Genomic DNA, 12,891 nt, shown 5'->3' on the forward strand with positions numbered 1-12,891 from the left:
CTGTGTCTCCCTCTCTCTCTGCCCCTCCCCCGTTCATGCTCTGTCTCTCTCTGTCTCAAAAATAAATAAACGTTAAAAAAAAAAAAAAGCAGACCCCCCTCACCCAACCCAAACAAAAAAGAAATGTAAACAAAAGCAAAATATAGTTCCTTGAAAAGACCTAATAAACCCCTGAAAATAGTGACCAGAAAAAAAATACACATCACCCAGTTTCAGCATCACTAGAACATCATAGATCCTAGGGAGGGAGGGAGGGAGGAAGGAAGGAAGGAAGGAAAGGAAGAAAAAGGAAGAAAGGAAAATGGAGGAAGGAAGGAAAATCATGAGGTATTATGAACTTTCTGCCAGTAAAATATAAATTTTAGATGAAACAGGACAAATTTCTAACAATTTTCCAAAATTCACACAAGAAGAAGTAACCCAAAAAATCCAAAAATGCTGTAGGTATCAAAAAGACTGCTTTACCATAATGAAAAGCACGCCTACAAAAACATGTAATTCTAAGCTCAGACGATCTCAGATGAGAGAGCATTTCCCAATTCATTCAATAAGGCCAGAATAATCTTGATACTAAAACCCTGACAAGAATGTAATAAGAAAAGTAAAGGCCAGTTTTTCTCATGAACATACATGCAAAAATCCTTAACAAAATATGAAAAATTCCATGTACATATGAAAATATGATCACTGTCTTCTGGCAACACATGGTTTAACACTTAAAGTGAATAAACATAATTCACACATGAACAGAATAAAGGAAAAGACCCACGTAATCATTCCAATAGATCTAGAAAAAAAGTTGATAAATTTCAACAGGCATTCATAATTTTTTAAAAAACTCTTTGCAAAACAGGAATAGAAGGAATCTTTCTTTACCTAATAAATGGAATTTACAAAAAGCCTACAGCATACTTAATGATGAAATATTGAAAACTTTCCCCCCTGATATTAGGACACAAAGATGCCCAGTATCACCACTTCTATTCAGGATTGTACCAGAGGTCTTAGTAAGTGTGATCAGGCAAGAAAAATAAATGTTGCAAGGACCTGAAATAAAGAAATAAAAGCCATCATTCACAGACAATATAATTGTGCACAGAAAAAAAACTTTTTACAAAAAATTACTGATCAACTATTAGAATTAGCAACTGAACTTATCAATGTCATTAGATACAGAGTAGATATAAAAATATCAATTTCTTTCTCAAATTTGGGCGTCATCCTTGTGCAGAGGCCGTGCTAATCTCGGTATTGTTCCAATTTTAGTATATGTGCTGCCGAAGCAAGCACAAAAACATCGATTTGTTTTTAGATGCCAGCAACAAAACAATTAAAAATGTAATTCCAAAAATGACAACACTTACAATACCTTGAAAAACATCAAAGATCTAGGAATCAATTTATGGAAGATACGGAAGAACTTTATACAGAAATTAAAGAAAACCTACATAAGCAGGATATACAATGTTCATAGATTAGAAGATGTCAATTCCAGGGGCGCCTGGGTGGCGCAGTCGGTTAAGCGTCCGACTTCAGCCAGGTCACGATCTCGCGGTCCGTGAGTTCGAGCCCCGCGTCAGGCTCTGGGCTGATGGCTCAGAGCCTGGAGCCTGCTTCCGATTCTGTGTCTCCCTCTCTCTCTGCCCCTCCCCCGTTCATGCTCTGTCTCTCTCTGTCCCAAAAATAAATAAACGTTGAAAAAAAAAAAATTTAAAAAGAAGATGTCAATTCCAAATTATCTATAGTCACTGTAAACCTAATCAAAATCCCTGGAAATCTGTATGTGTGAAACTGACAAACTGATTCTAAAATGTATACGGCAATACAAAAGATTAAGAATAAACAAGATGATCTTAGGACGTTCAAAACTGGATGATTTATTGTACTGGAAATCAAGATTCATAAAGCTACACTAATTAAGACAGTGTGATATTGCTACGAGTAGACAAACGTACCAATGGAACAGGTAAAAGAGCCCAGAAACAGAACCCTACATAGACCCATGGTTTATGACAAAGGCACAGTACTGGGAAAAACACAGTGAAAGCTACTGGGGTCAGTCAGCTAACTGGGAAAGGTCAAACAGCAAAACTTCTGGGAGATAACACAGAATGTCTTCATGACATAATGATTTCCTCAACAGGGCACAATACCGTTAACTAACCGTGATGGGAAAGACTAGTAAATTGGACGATGTTAACAATTTGTTTTCATCAAGCCATCAGGAGCGAAAAACCAGAGTGGCAGAAGATACATGCAATGCATATAAAAAGTTTCCGTAACTGGGTATCTTTTTTTACAGTTCTTACACATCAATACGTTAGCAAGACAGTAAATCCAACAAAACAAGGAGGCAGGAGACTTAACTAGGTATTGCACAAAATAGCCAAAGGCCAATAAGCATGTAAAGAGATGCTCAACATCGTTAGTGTGCAAAGGGCAAATTAAAACAGTATCGCACATCTACCATAATGGCTATAATTAAAAATACTGACAAAACCAAATCTTGACAAGGATACAGGGTAACAGGAGCTCACCAACTACCACGGGAGTTTCAGTTGGCGTAATGGCTTTGGGAACTTGTGGGACAGTGCCTAATAAAGACGTAGCCATCTATCCCTGTCACCCTTTGTGACCCACATGCCCTGTGGCCCAGTAATTCCACTCACAGTTCCATACCAACAGAAATGCATTCGTGCGTGCATGGAAATACATGCACATGCATGCTCCTGGCAGTGTTAGATAGTAGCCAAAACCTGGAAACCAAAATGACAATTAGCAGAATAAACTGCAAGATAGGGGCATGCAAAGAAATACAGTAAACCAAGCAATGAAAATGGATAAACTACTGCTACAATGAATCATTCCTTCTATCCCATCTCTGCTATACCCCAGCCCTTCATTCAGTCCTTGCCTCTGGTTCATTCATTACTTCAACTATTCTATGTACGTACTTCACGCTTCTCTCTTGAAGCAGGTAGGAAAAAAACGCGTTCATACACCTTGGAGTTCTGAAAGGAGCTAACAAATGCAAGCAGAGGAGGGCTGCAATTCCAGCTAGCCAAAGAAAGCCTAAACCCAGTCTCAAGGGAATTTATGCTGAGGTCAAGTGCCCTGACCAAACCCTTAAATCGTTCTGGGTAAGGGTCAAATACATTTCTTCCCTCTCTCCTCCCACCACCTTCCTGGCCCTCATCCTGCTTTTTCACAATCCTTTAAACATGTGAAAACCATTCTTGGCCTGAGGCAGTTTGTGGACCCCTTAAGAAACCAGGCTGTACCCAAAGCACCCAGTGAAAGTGAGTTAAGACATTACTCCTCAGCACCCCACTGGGTGGTTTGGGTGGCTCCAAATGACAGAAACTACCCCACACCAAACATACAAATGTCCATCTGTTCCTGTCTTGGTCGATTATAGACTCCCAAGAACTGACCAGAAGGTAGCACATGTAGAAAGGTACAAACCAAAAGATTTTACAAGACCGCCAAGGACAGTTGAACGGTTGTTTAAAGCACAGGCTATGCAGTGAGACTGCCAAAGGTTCGTGTCCTGGCTCCAGTGCCTAAAACATCTATGACCTTGGACAGACCAGTCCCTGTCATCATCCCAGGGCCATTACAGAAAGTGAAATAATACAACTGGGCACAGGGCTCAATGATGACAGAGATTAAAAAGTGAACAGCAGGGGCGCCTGGGTGGCTCAGTCGGTTGAGCGTCCGACTCCGGCTCAGGTCACGATCTCACGGTCCGTGAGTTCGAGCCCTGCGTCAGGCTCTGGGCTGATGGCTCAGAGCCTGGAGCCTGCTTCCGATTCTGTGTCTCCCTCTCTCTCTGCCCCTCCCCCATTCATGCTCTGTCTCTCTCTGTCTCAAAAATAAATAAACATTAAAAAAAAATTTAAAAAAGAAAGTGAACAGCAAACGGTGGCCCCCAGAATTTTAAACAGTGAAGCAAATTAAAGGGTAAGAAGACGGATCAATTTCCCATGAAACCACGATCCTCGCATTGAGCTCTGAAACACAAACACAGCTCTGAAATTCTGTAAAGGACTGCCTACTGTTAATTTAGTCAAAATGTAAGAAGGTCGGTTTTAAGTGAATTTTTTTTTAAATGTCTTTGTTTTTCTTAATTTTTTTTTTTAACTTTTATTTATTTTTGAGACAGAGAGACAGAGCATGAACTGGGGAGGAGCAGATAGAGAGGGAGACACAGAATCTGAAACAGGCTCCAGGCTCTGAGCTGTCAGCACAGAGCCCGATGCGGGGCTCGAACTCACGGACCGTGAGATCATGACCTGAGCCGAAGTCGGACGCCCAACTGACCAAGCCACCCAGGCGCCCCTAAGCGAATAATTTTTTTGCCTTCTAAATTACAAAGTAGATACACTTTGTGCAGTGCACCTAGCAAAGGGGGTGTGGGACACCAGCCACCACTAGGGGCTGCTCAAGAATCCGCAAGATTCTCAACCCTTTCATCTGCTTTTTTTTTCTTTTAAAGAAGAAAAAATGAAGCACCTGGGTGGCTCAGTCGGTTAAGCGTCCAACTTCGGCTCAGGTTGTGATCTCACGGTTGACGAGTTCGAGCCCCGCTTTGGGTTCTGTGCTGACAGCTAGGAGCCTGGAGCCTCCTTCAGATTCTGTCCCTCCCCAGATCCTGCTCTGTCTCTACCTCAAAAATAAAATATAAACATTAAAAAGAACCTTTTTTTTTAAAGAAGAAAAACTGGAACGTGACAAACGCTTACTGAGTTTACCGACTTCCAGAAAATGGGTGCTTAAATGAAGGCCATCCTGGACACCAAAGGTACAACAGATACTTTTATTGCACATTTATAAAATCTGCATAGTTGTATCGAGTGTTCTTCCCGCCCACTATTCCCTCATTAACGTTAAAATTTGGGTTAAAACACGATATCCAATCTGGAGCCTTTTAAAAATGGTCAACAGGGGATAGTTCTCTCTCTACATATACATATATATATTCTTTTTTTTTCTTTTTACAAACCCTCACCCCTTATTTTTTTTTCGGAGCACAAAAGGGGAGGGGCATCCAAACGTTCTTTGGGGCCAGCAGCGGCCTCAGACACCTGCTGTTGACAGTTTTCGGATGCCAAAAGCTTTTACTGAAATCCCAACGCTCTCCTGTCTTAGTGACGATTCACAACGCCGTTCAGTCTAAGGTCCTTACTGCTTTCCTTTCTTTCACTCGGGACTGAGTGTGAGGTTTTCTGGTTTATTTAAAAAATATAAAATGAGAGAGAGAGAAGAAAGGAAAGGCAGCTTTCTTTTGACTTTGCAGCCCTTGCTGCCACGTGCCCTTAGGTTTCTACCCACACGTGAAGGGCGGTAGTTCATTAGCAATGCATTTTGTCTTCTCCCATCAAGAGACAGGCGAGGCTCAGAGCTCTCATCTCTTGCCATTTAGAACTTTGAAATGTCATCTGTATTTGATGAAATAACTATAGCTGTTCATCTGGTTCAGGTTCTGATGGATCACCCTTCTATTCCACTGTCAAAAATATTTATGCCTGCAGGATAATTTTAAAAGTGGCAAGAGAGTTACAAAAAAGCTCGAGCATTCGAACACGCGTGTAGGTACAAGAGGCATTTCAGGTCTTGTGACGTAATTCGATACCTTAATACAATGGTTCTTGTCTTTTGTGATGAAATTGCTTTTATGATTCTGTACCTAAAAAGTGCAATTTTATTTTCAATCCTTCTTTACACGCAGAGCATGGTTGGGGGCTGGATCTGAATCTTACTTTCCCACCTAATTCCTTCCCCAGGGCAAACACTGTGATGACAGACTTCTGTGCAACAGGCAGGCAGCCACGGACCAAAGTGAGCCTTGAACATGTGGGGGCTTACTTCACTGTCACAGTTGACACCCCCTGAATTGACTCCATGACAGCTGCAAATCGGCTACAAAGGTCATAGGGAGAATTGGGTCGAATAGTTGGAGGCTCCTTCAAGACAATGATTTCTGCAGAAGGATCGAGAAGCCTGGGTAGGAACTCCCCTAAGCACAGCTGTAGATTTTCTGTGGAGGGAAAGCAGATGGTTACATATACAGCTAAACAGATCTCTGAGTAAAAAGTAGTTAAGTCTGCAACTATATGGGAAGGTCTTCCACAGAGTCCATCCGTCACCCAGCCTCGAAGGTCACTGCATTGTGCTGGCCAGCTAACAACAAATAACAATTCCTTTAAGTCGAACCAGGGGCAAAGACTACTTGCCAGATATACCAAAGAGTGAGGTCACTGCTTTAAGCCGTATGATGTGTGCCAGGATAACACTGCCTATTCATTTCACTGGCAGGCCTTCTAATCTACCATCCGTCTAAAATTTGAAAAACTGGACAGGATACTCTCTACCATAAATAGAATGGTGTATTTTCTTTCGATGATTAAAGCATACCAATGTGCACACATGGCATTAAGTAAAGGTATATATCACACACACACACACACACACACACACACACACACACACACACATATATAGACATAGTCTAAAGAAAAACCCAAGGGGCGCCTGGGTGGCTCAGTCGGCTAAGCGTCCGACTTCAGCTCAGGTCACAATCTCGCGGTCCATGAGTTCGAGCCCCGTGTCAGGCTCTGTGCTGATGGCTCAGAGCCTGGAGCCTGTTTCGGATTCTGTGTCTCCCTCTCTCTCTGACCCTCCCCCATTCATGCTCTGTCTCTCTCTGTCTCAAAAATAAATAAACGTTAAAAAAAATTAAAAAAAAAAAAAAGAAAAAGAAAAACCCAAGATGTTAAAAGGAAATTCATATTAATACTGTAAATGTAAACACTTCAATAAGTCAATAAAATATCTTTACATCAGTGAGAAACTAACCAAGAGGCTTCATATTAGAATACATACCAACTTTCTAAGTCTACCAAACTCACCTAAAAATGACTAGTTTTAAGCTCCCCTCTCCAAAATGCTTTGGACGAGCAAGACTATTTCATTTGCTATCCTACTAATCTCAAGGGCATCACAGTTAATAGTGGGTGTTCTGTCTTACAACTTCAAGTCACAGGAAAATTGAGTTATGGCACCATCAGGTAATCAAAGTGCATAAACATTTTGATTTTTAAACTATAAAATTGGAGTTCAGATTTTGACAGATGAAAAAGTAATGCAAGTCTGACGTCCCTGGAGAGGAGAAAAATTTTTAACAGGACTTCTGGGCTGTCTGTGAAGTCTTCAGCAGCTACAGAGGAGGTGAAGGAAGGTCTTAAGAGGGACAGAGGCCTAGGATCCTGTCCCTTGTTTCAGTAGAGCAGAGCCACTTCCAACCAACTTCGATGCTTCAATAATCCTTTAAAAAGGTTTGATAACCAGTGCCATTGAGTAAAAGCACTGTAATTTCTAAAAGTCTCAAGAGCCTTAGAAATTATTGCAAGTGAGGGAGGGCTTGGGTGGCTCAGTCAGTGAGTGTCCGACTCTTGATCTGGGCTCAGGTCATGATCTCACAGTTGTGGGAGTTCAAGCCCTGCATGGGGCTCTATACTGACAGCAAGAAGCCTGCTTGAGACTCTCCCTCTCTCTCTGCCCTGCCCTGTTTGCACTCTCTCTGTCTCTCTCAAAATAAATAAATAAACTTATTAAAAAAAAAAGAAGAAGAAGAAGAAAGAATTTATTCCAAGTGCTAACAACAACATACCCGCAATATCTTGTCCAAGGTAAGAGCACCAATGGTTTCTCATGATCTCAATGGCATGTAGGTCATCCTTGGAGATGTCATTATTAATGATAAGGTGAATGCAGGGAATGATCAGCTCATTCATCACATTAATGCCCTCTGTTACAGAGTGGTCGTCGTTTGTTTCAAAGAGAGAAGCTGCCTTGGCATTCAGCTCCTATAGATAAAAGGCAGAGTGGGGGGCGGTGTCTGAAAAGGATAAATACCTATTTTAGAAGAGCCTAAACAAACGGTTCCCAAACTTTACTGCATATTGGAATTTCCTGGGAATTTTAAAAACTACTGATGCCCCATCCTAGATACGCTGATTTGACTGGTATGCAGGTGACTGGGGCACTCGGAGTTTTAAAAGCTCCCAAGGCGATTCTAATGTAGCAAAGTCTGTGACCCACTTACCTAAACTTACAAGTCCAGGTCTTGCTTAACACATGCTTCCACTAAAAGGCCTATTCAATGGCTCTCGATCTCCACTGAGCACCACAATCTCACCTGCAGAAGACATGCTGATGCCCTGGGCCCCTCCCCAGAGCCTCTGGTTTGACAGTCCAAGGAGGGAACGCTCCCTATGTCATTGTGATGCCTGCTGAATGCTGAGAGCCAGTGATGGAAAGAACCCAAATCACTGTTACCACCCACCTGCAGCAGCTGAGTAGGACATGCAAACTGTATTTGGTGATTTCAAACATAAAAGCATGGCTCTAATAAAATTCAGATCCATCAAATCTACAAGGCCCTTCTTTTAGCTTCAAAATGCCCTGCCACAACCTATAACTGATACGGAAATCAAGGTATAAATCAGAAAATGAAAATCTTGAGATGAATACACATCATGACTGAATCTCCTCCATCTGGTAGTAACAAGTGCTATTGAGTAAAAGCACTGTAAAAGCACTGCCACTGGTAGTAACAAGGCAGTGGCAGGAATGCTGGCCCAGCTCTTCCCGGGAAGGGCAATCCTGCTGGGTGTCAGGAAGACAAATGCGAGCTCACAATCAGAAGGCAAGCCACCCCTCTACAGATCTCTGAAGGACGAGCACTATATAAACCCTTGGATAGGCAGAGGGGATATGGGTCTGCCATTCCCCATGACTGCCAAATGCAAAACAGGCCAGGTTAGATCTTCAGTGTTGTATGACAGTGATATTAACAGAACAGCAGGACTAATTTTTTTTTTTTTTTTTTTTTAAGTAGACTTCATGTCCAGCACAGAGCCCAACATGGGGCTTAAACTCACAACCCTGAGATCAAGAGTCAAACAGTTAACTGACTGAGCCACCCAGGTGTCCCAGCAGGACCAATTCTTATAATTTGTATCTTTAAAAAAAAAAACAAAACAAAACTGCAGTCTTGGGGCACCTGGGTGGCTCGGTGAGTTAAGCGTCCAACTTTGGCTCAGATCGTGATTTCACAGCTCACGAGTTTCAGCCCTGCATCGGGCTGTCGGCTGTCAGCAAGGAGCCCACTGCAGATCCTCTGTCTCCCTCTCTCTCTGCCCTTCCCCTGCTCATGGTTTCTCTCTCTCAAAAATAAACATAAAAAAAAGGGGGAGAGGGAGGAGGAGTTTCTTAGAAATCACCAAATTCTCATCTTTTAGCTTAGCAGGGAACATAGAAAAAACACTGCATTTCTTCAAGACACATCTATTACAGTCTTACGATGTGCCAGACACAGAGAAAACAGCTGAATAAGAAAAGGATCTGTGAGGGGTGGCTCAGTGGGTAAAGCATGTAACTCTTGATCTCAGGGTTGTGAGTTCGAGCCCCACGTTTGGTGGGGAGATCACTTAAAAAAAATAAAATCTTTACAATAAAACACACAAAAAGAAATAAGAAAAGGGTCTGTGTTCAACGAACTCACAATCCACTAGAGAAGCAATGCAGTAAACCGTGTAATGCAGGTGTGCATAGAGGGCACAGAAAAAAGGATAACTGATTGTCATCCTAGCTTCTCTCGGGGGTTGAAGAAGAATTATATTCATTTAAGTGACCTAAAATAATCTGGCTCAATGTACAACTACTCCTAAGAGTTTAGAAAAATCTACAACCTACCCAAGGTTATTTTGTCTTTTAAGTCGTATTTCTTCACGGCTTCAAGGAGCAGAGGTAAAGACAAGAAAATAATAAAAATCATAAGGCTTTACACAAACAGTACAAACCAGAAGGCACTTTCGCCGGTACAAAGCGATGACGGATTCCTTCACCCCCCGGCGGGGCCCCTTGGTCAGCAGGGCGGCATTGCTCTGGTAGGCATATACCAGGTAGGAGAGTGCCTCTTGGTACCTTAGAAAATGGTGGATAAATGACAGATGAGTGCTCCTTCTTTCTCCAAAATCTAGGGCTCAGGCCTCTCTGTTCCCCAGCACAAAAATTTCTGTAGCTCCAATTATGGAAAAATAACTGTCCTCAGGACAGAGGCAGCGTGGGATACTCTGACTGCAGCCAGTCTCTGCCCTTCTACAGACTGGCCAAGAGACCCAAGCCCAATCGTGAAACTTCCCTGGCTTTCCATTTTCTTCAACTCTAAACCAACTCTAAGGTCCGTGACAACTCTAAACTTCATTTTCTGAGTTCATCTTTATCACAGAGAAAATCTGGCCATTACGTCTTTTCACCAATGCATCTATCACTACGTAAAGGATGAAAAACCACATGTGATGGTTAGTAAAACAGTGGGAAAAGCAGAGGTGCCCTGCCACGTGGGACAAGGGAGGGAACACATGGCTATGGTTCTCTCTGTTCCCGGGTGGCCACCAGCAGGTAACAGTGCCCTGACCAACAATCCGAGAGACATAAAAGGCCAACATACTTTCCTTTTTGGTAGAGTTCCAGACCCGTGAGGAGATACACAGACACCTTTCGAAACAAACTATAATCCTCATGCCACTTCTGCAAAGGAATGACTACCGTTAGCGATGATGATCACCAGGAACTTTCTCTACACTTCCCACCACACTAAGTTTTAAACTCTATACAAATAGTTATTGAGCACGTATGGCCAGGCACAAACACAACAAACACAAAAGCTTTTCGAGAATGATGTGTTCAATATTTACAACAAAAGCCCACTGCTGACCTTCATTTTCAGTGAGCTATTACTTCCCGAGGAACAGAAATATTTATTTCACAGGAGCTTTAGACTTTATTATTCTCATTTCCAACACCCCTGTCAAAGTCCTGCAGTTCTGGTTTCAACAGATGCCTCTCAGGTTCTGACAAAACCATGCGTGTGCAGGGGACACGGAAGGACAAGGCTGTTCCAGTCATTCAGAAGAGCACTTGAGCTCAGTGGGGTGCAGTGGGACCCCGTTAGGTGTCACAGAACACTGTTTTCCTTCTAACACACTGCTTTTTTGGGAAATTTGCAGTTATGTATGCATTTTTACGCACAGAAGTTTCATTTGGAATACAGAAATACCAGCAAACAGTATTATTTTACAAGAAACCAAACCATGAATCAAGAATTTTACTGCCTGGGTCGAAGGCTAGAGTAGGTATTAAACGGAAAGGAAGCATTAATTTACTCCAATAGAAGAATCGAACAAAGAAACCGGCTACTCTGAGGGTTAGAGCTCATTTATCCATTGGCACCCAATTGTGGGTTTTTTGGGGGGAGCGGGTGGAGGCTAGTCAGTCTGTGATAACACAAAATTGTTACGTTTTGCCTCAAGAGTTGATGTTTTTGTTTAGCACACTTAAAGAGGAGACTTCACCTTGTACTCTTCCATATTCATGTCCTCTGGACCAATCTCCTGCAGCTTGGCCTGCGCCACCTTCATGATGCTGATGGACCTGGGTGGGCCAAGGTCAGAGAGCAGTGAGAGGCCCGGCCTGCCCAGCAGGGGTGGGAGGGGCTTGCGCCGGAAGCGGCGGGTGGTGCGCCTGCGCGTTTCCCTCCTCACCTTTCATCGTAGCTGAGATTTTTATCTGCAAACTGTTCCAGGAGGGTCCGCTCCACCACCCTCTTGGGCGCCTCATTTTGGAAAAAGTAGACAAGCACGTGCTGGAGCCGAGGGTCGCTGTGGGCCGTGGGCGTCTCCTTGGCCAGCTGGTAGAGCCTGGAGTACTCTTCGTGGAATGCCTGTTGACGACAAGGTCGGCAGTGAGCAGGAGGGGGCGCTGTGGCCTTCCGTTCGCACAACCCGATGCCTACGTTAGAGAGGTGTTGCAGAACTCCAAGAAGACTTGAAAGAGCTCCTACTGGGGAATTACAGAGGCAAGTGCGGAACCTGGGACTTGTCTGCCTGTCACGAGGGCTAAAACTCGCCGTGGCACCGCAGACGCACTGTGCTCTAAGAAATTTGTCTCTCGCATAAAATTCTAAGAAAAACAAGTATTTCGTTCTAATGAGTTTGGGCGTATCCTGGAGTTCCAAGGACCTGAATTTTAAAAATTCACATGAATGCAATTTATTCAAGTACCTTACGTTTTACTCAGGTACCTTAAAAAGCAGGGCCTGCTTTCTTAGCTCATCTTCTATCATGGCCCTCACACCACAGAGGCAGCTCTATTAATGGAGATCTCCTAAGGACCACGACCAGCCCTCCAGGCTAGTTGTGATCCAGTTGGGCACAGCTTGCCAAGGCTGCGTTCACCCCGAGAGGGGGCGCTGTCGGTGGTGCAATACCGGAAGTGGAATTTTAGGTGTTAAAGAAAAACACACTTCATCCCATTTTTTTTTTTACCATCTAATAGAATTACGGCTCCATTATTATGATACTTGTGGTGTAAGGATATTAGATTAAAAAAAAAAAACAAACAGAGATACCTTAATAAGCCCTGCTTCAGACCCATCTCGGTCAAAGGTCTGACGGGCTTTAGCTATGGCCAGGATGACCCCTTGCATGGCAGGGCTCAGCATCACCTACCACAAGAAGGCACACAACACGGAGAGAAAAAGGAGAGAAGAAAAGTTCAAAAGAAGAATGAGTGACAGAGAGGCGAGTGGGCGGCTGAAGTGAAGTGGGGCGGCGTGCCCGTGGCCGGCCCAGATCTGCGCACCCGCCCCCCATGCACACCCACAGCCCCGTCACTGCACAGCATGTCGGGACTTTGCCCAAGACAGGCTGTCCCTATGTATTCTAATTTTGCGGATGAACTAAGACGGGTATCTGAAAATATCTACAAATGGCGACTGCTGAAGAATCAAGTTAAATTACAGGTCTCCCAGGGGAAGTGTCTGCA

The 12,891-nt window shown here is 43.3% G+C and overlaps 1 protein-coding gene and 1 non-coding gene across 11 annotated transcripts in view; both read right to left on the reverse strand.

The window, feature by feature from the left end:
- Window positions 1–1,186: 1,186 nt before the first annotated feature.
- Window positions 1,187–1,290, reverse strand: LOC125147229 (U6 spliceosomal RNA). The gene has a single exon (XR_007145070.1). It is a non-coding gene; the product is annotated as a U6 spliceosomal RNA (small nuclear RNA).
- Window positions 1,291–4,804: 3,514 nt separating this feature from the next.
- USP28 (ubiquitin specific peptidase 28) overlaps window positions 4,805–12,891 on the reverse strand; it is a 67,817-nt gene continuing 59,730 nt past the window's right edge. For 8 of the 10 annotated variants that reach the window (XM_047878183.1, XM_047878182.1, XM_047878184.1 and 5 more), the window contains 7 exons: window positions 12,476–12,571; window positions 11,610–11,788; window positions 11,421–11,499; window positions 10,517–10,596; window positions 9,867–9,990; window positions 7,673–7,868; window positions 4,805–6,040 (listed from right to left, as the gene is read on the reverse strand). In XM_047878183.1, coding sequence (XP_047734139.1) covers window positions 5,865–6,040; window positions 7,673–7,868; window positions 9,867–9,990; window positions 10,517–10,596; window positions 11,421–11,499; window positions 11,610–11,788; window positions 12,476–12,571 — 930 coding nt within the window. In that variant the 3' untranslated portion in view covers window positions 4,805–5,864. The remainder of the gene's footprint in view (window positions 6,041–7,672; window positions 7,869–9,866; window positions 9,991–10,516; window positions 10,597–11,420; window positions 11,500–11,609; window positions 11,789–12,475; window positions 12,572–12,891) is intronic. The other 2 variants (XM_047878185.1, XM_047878186.1) reach the window with 1 other exon arrangement.

The sequence above is a fragment of the Prionailurus viverrinus genome, chromosome D1 (assembly GCF_022837055.1).
Source record: "Prionailurus viverrinus isolate Anna chromosome D1, UM_Priviv_1.0, whole genome shotgun sequence".
Classification (NCBI taxonomy): domain Eukaryota; kingdom Metazoa; phylum Chordata; class Mammalia; order Carnivora; family Felidae; genus Prionailurus; species Prionailurus viverrinus.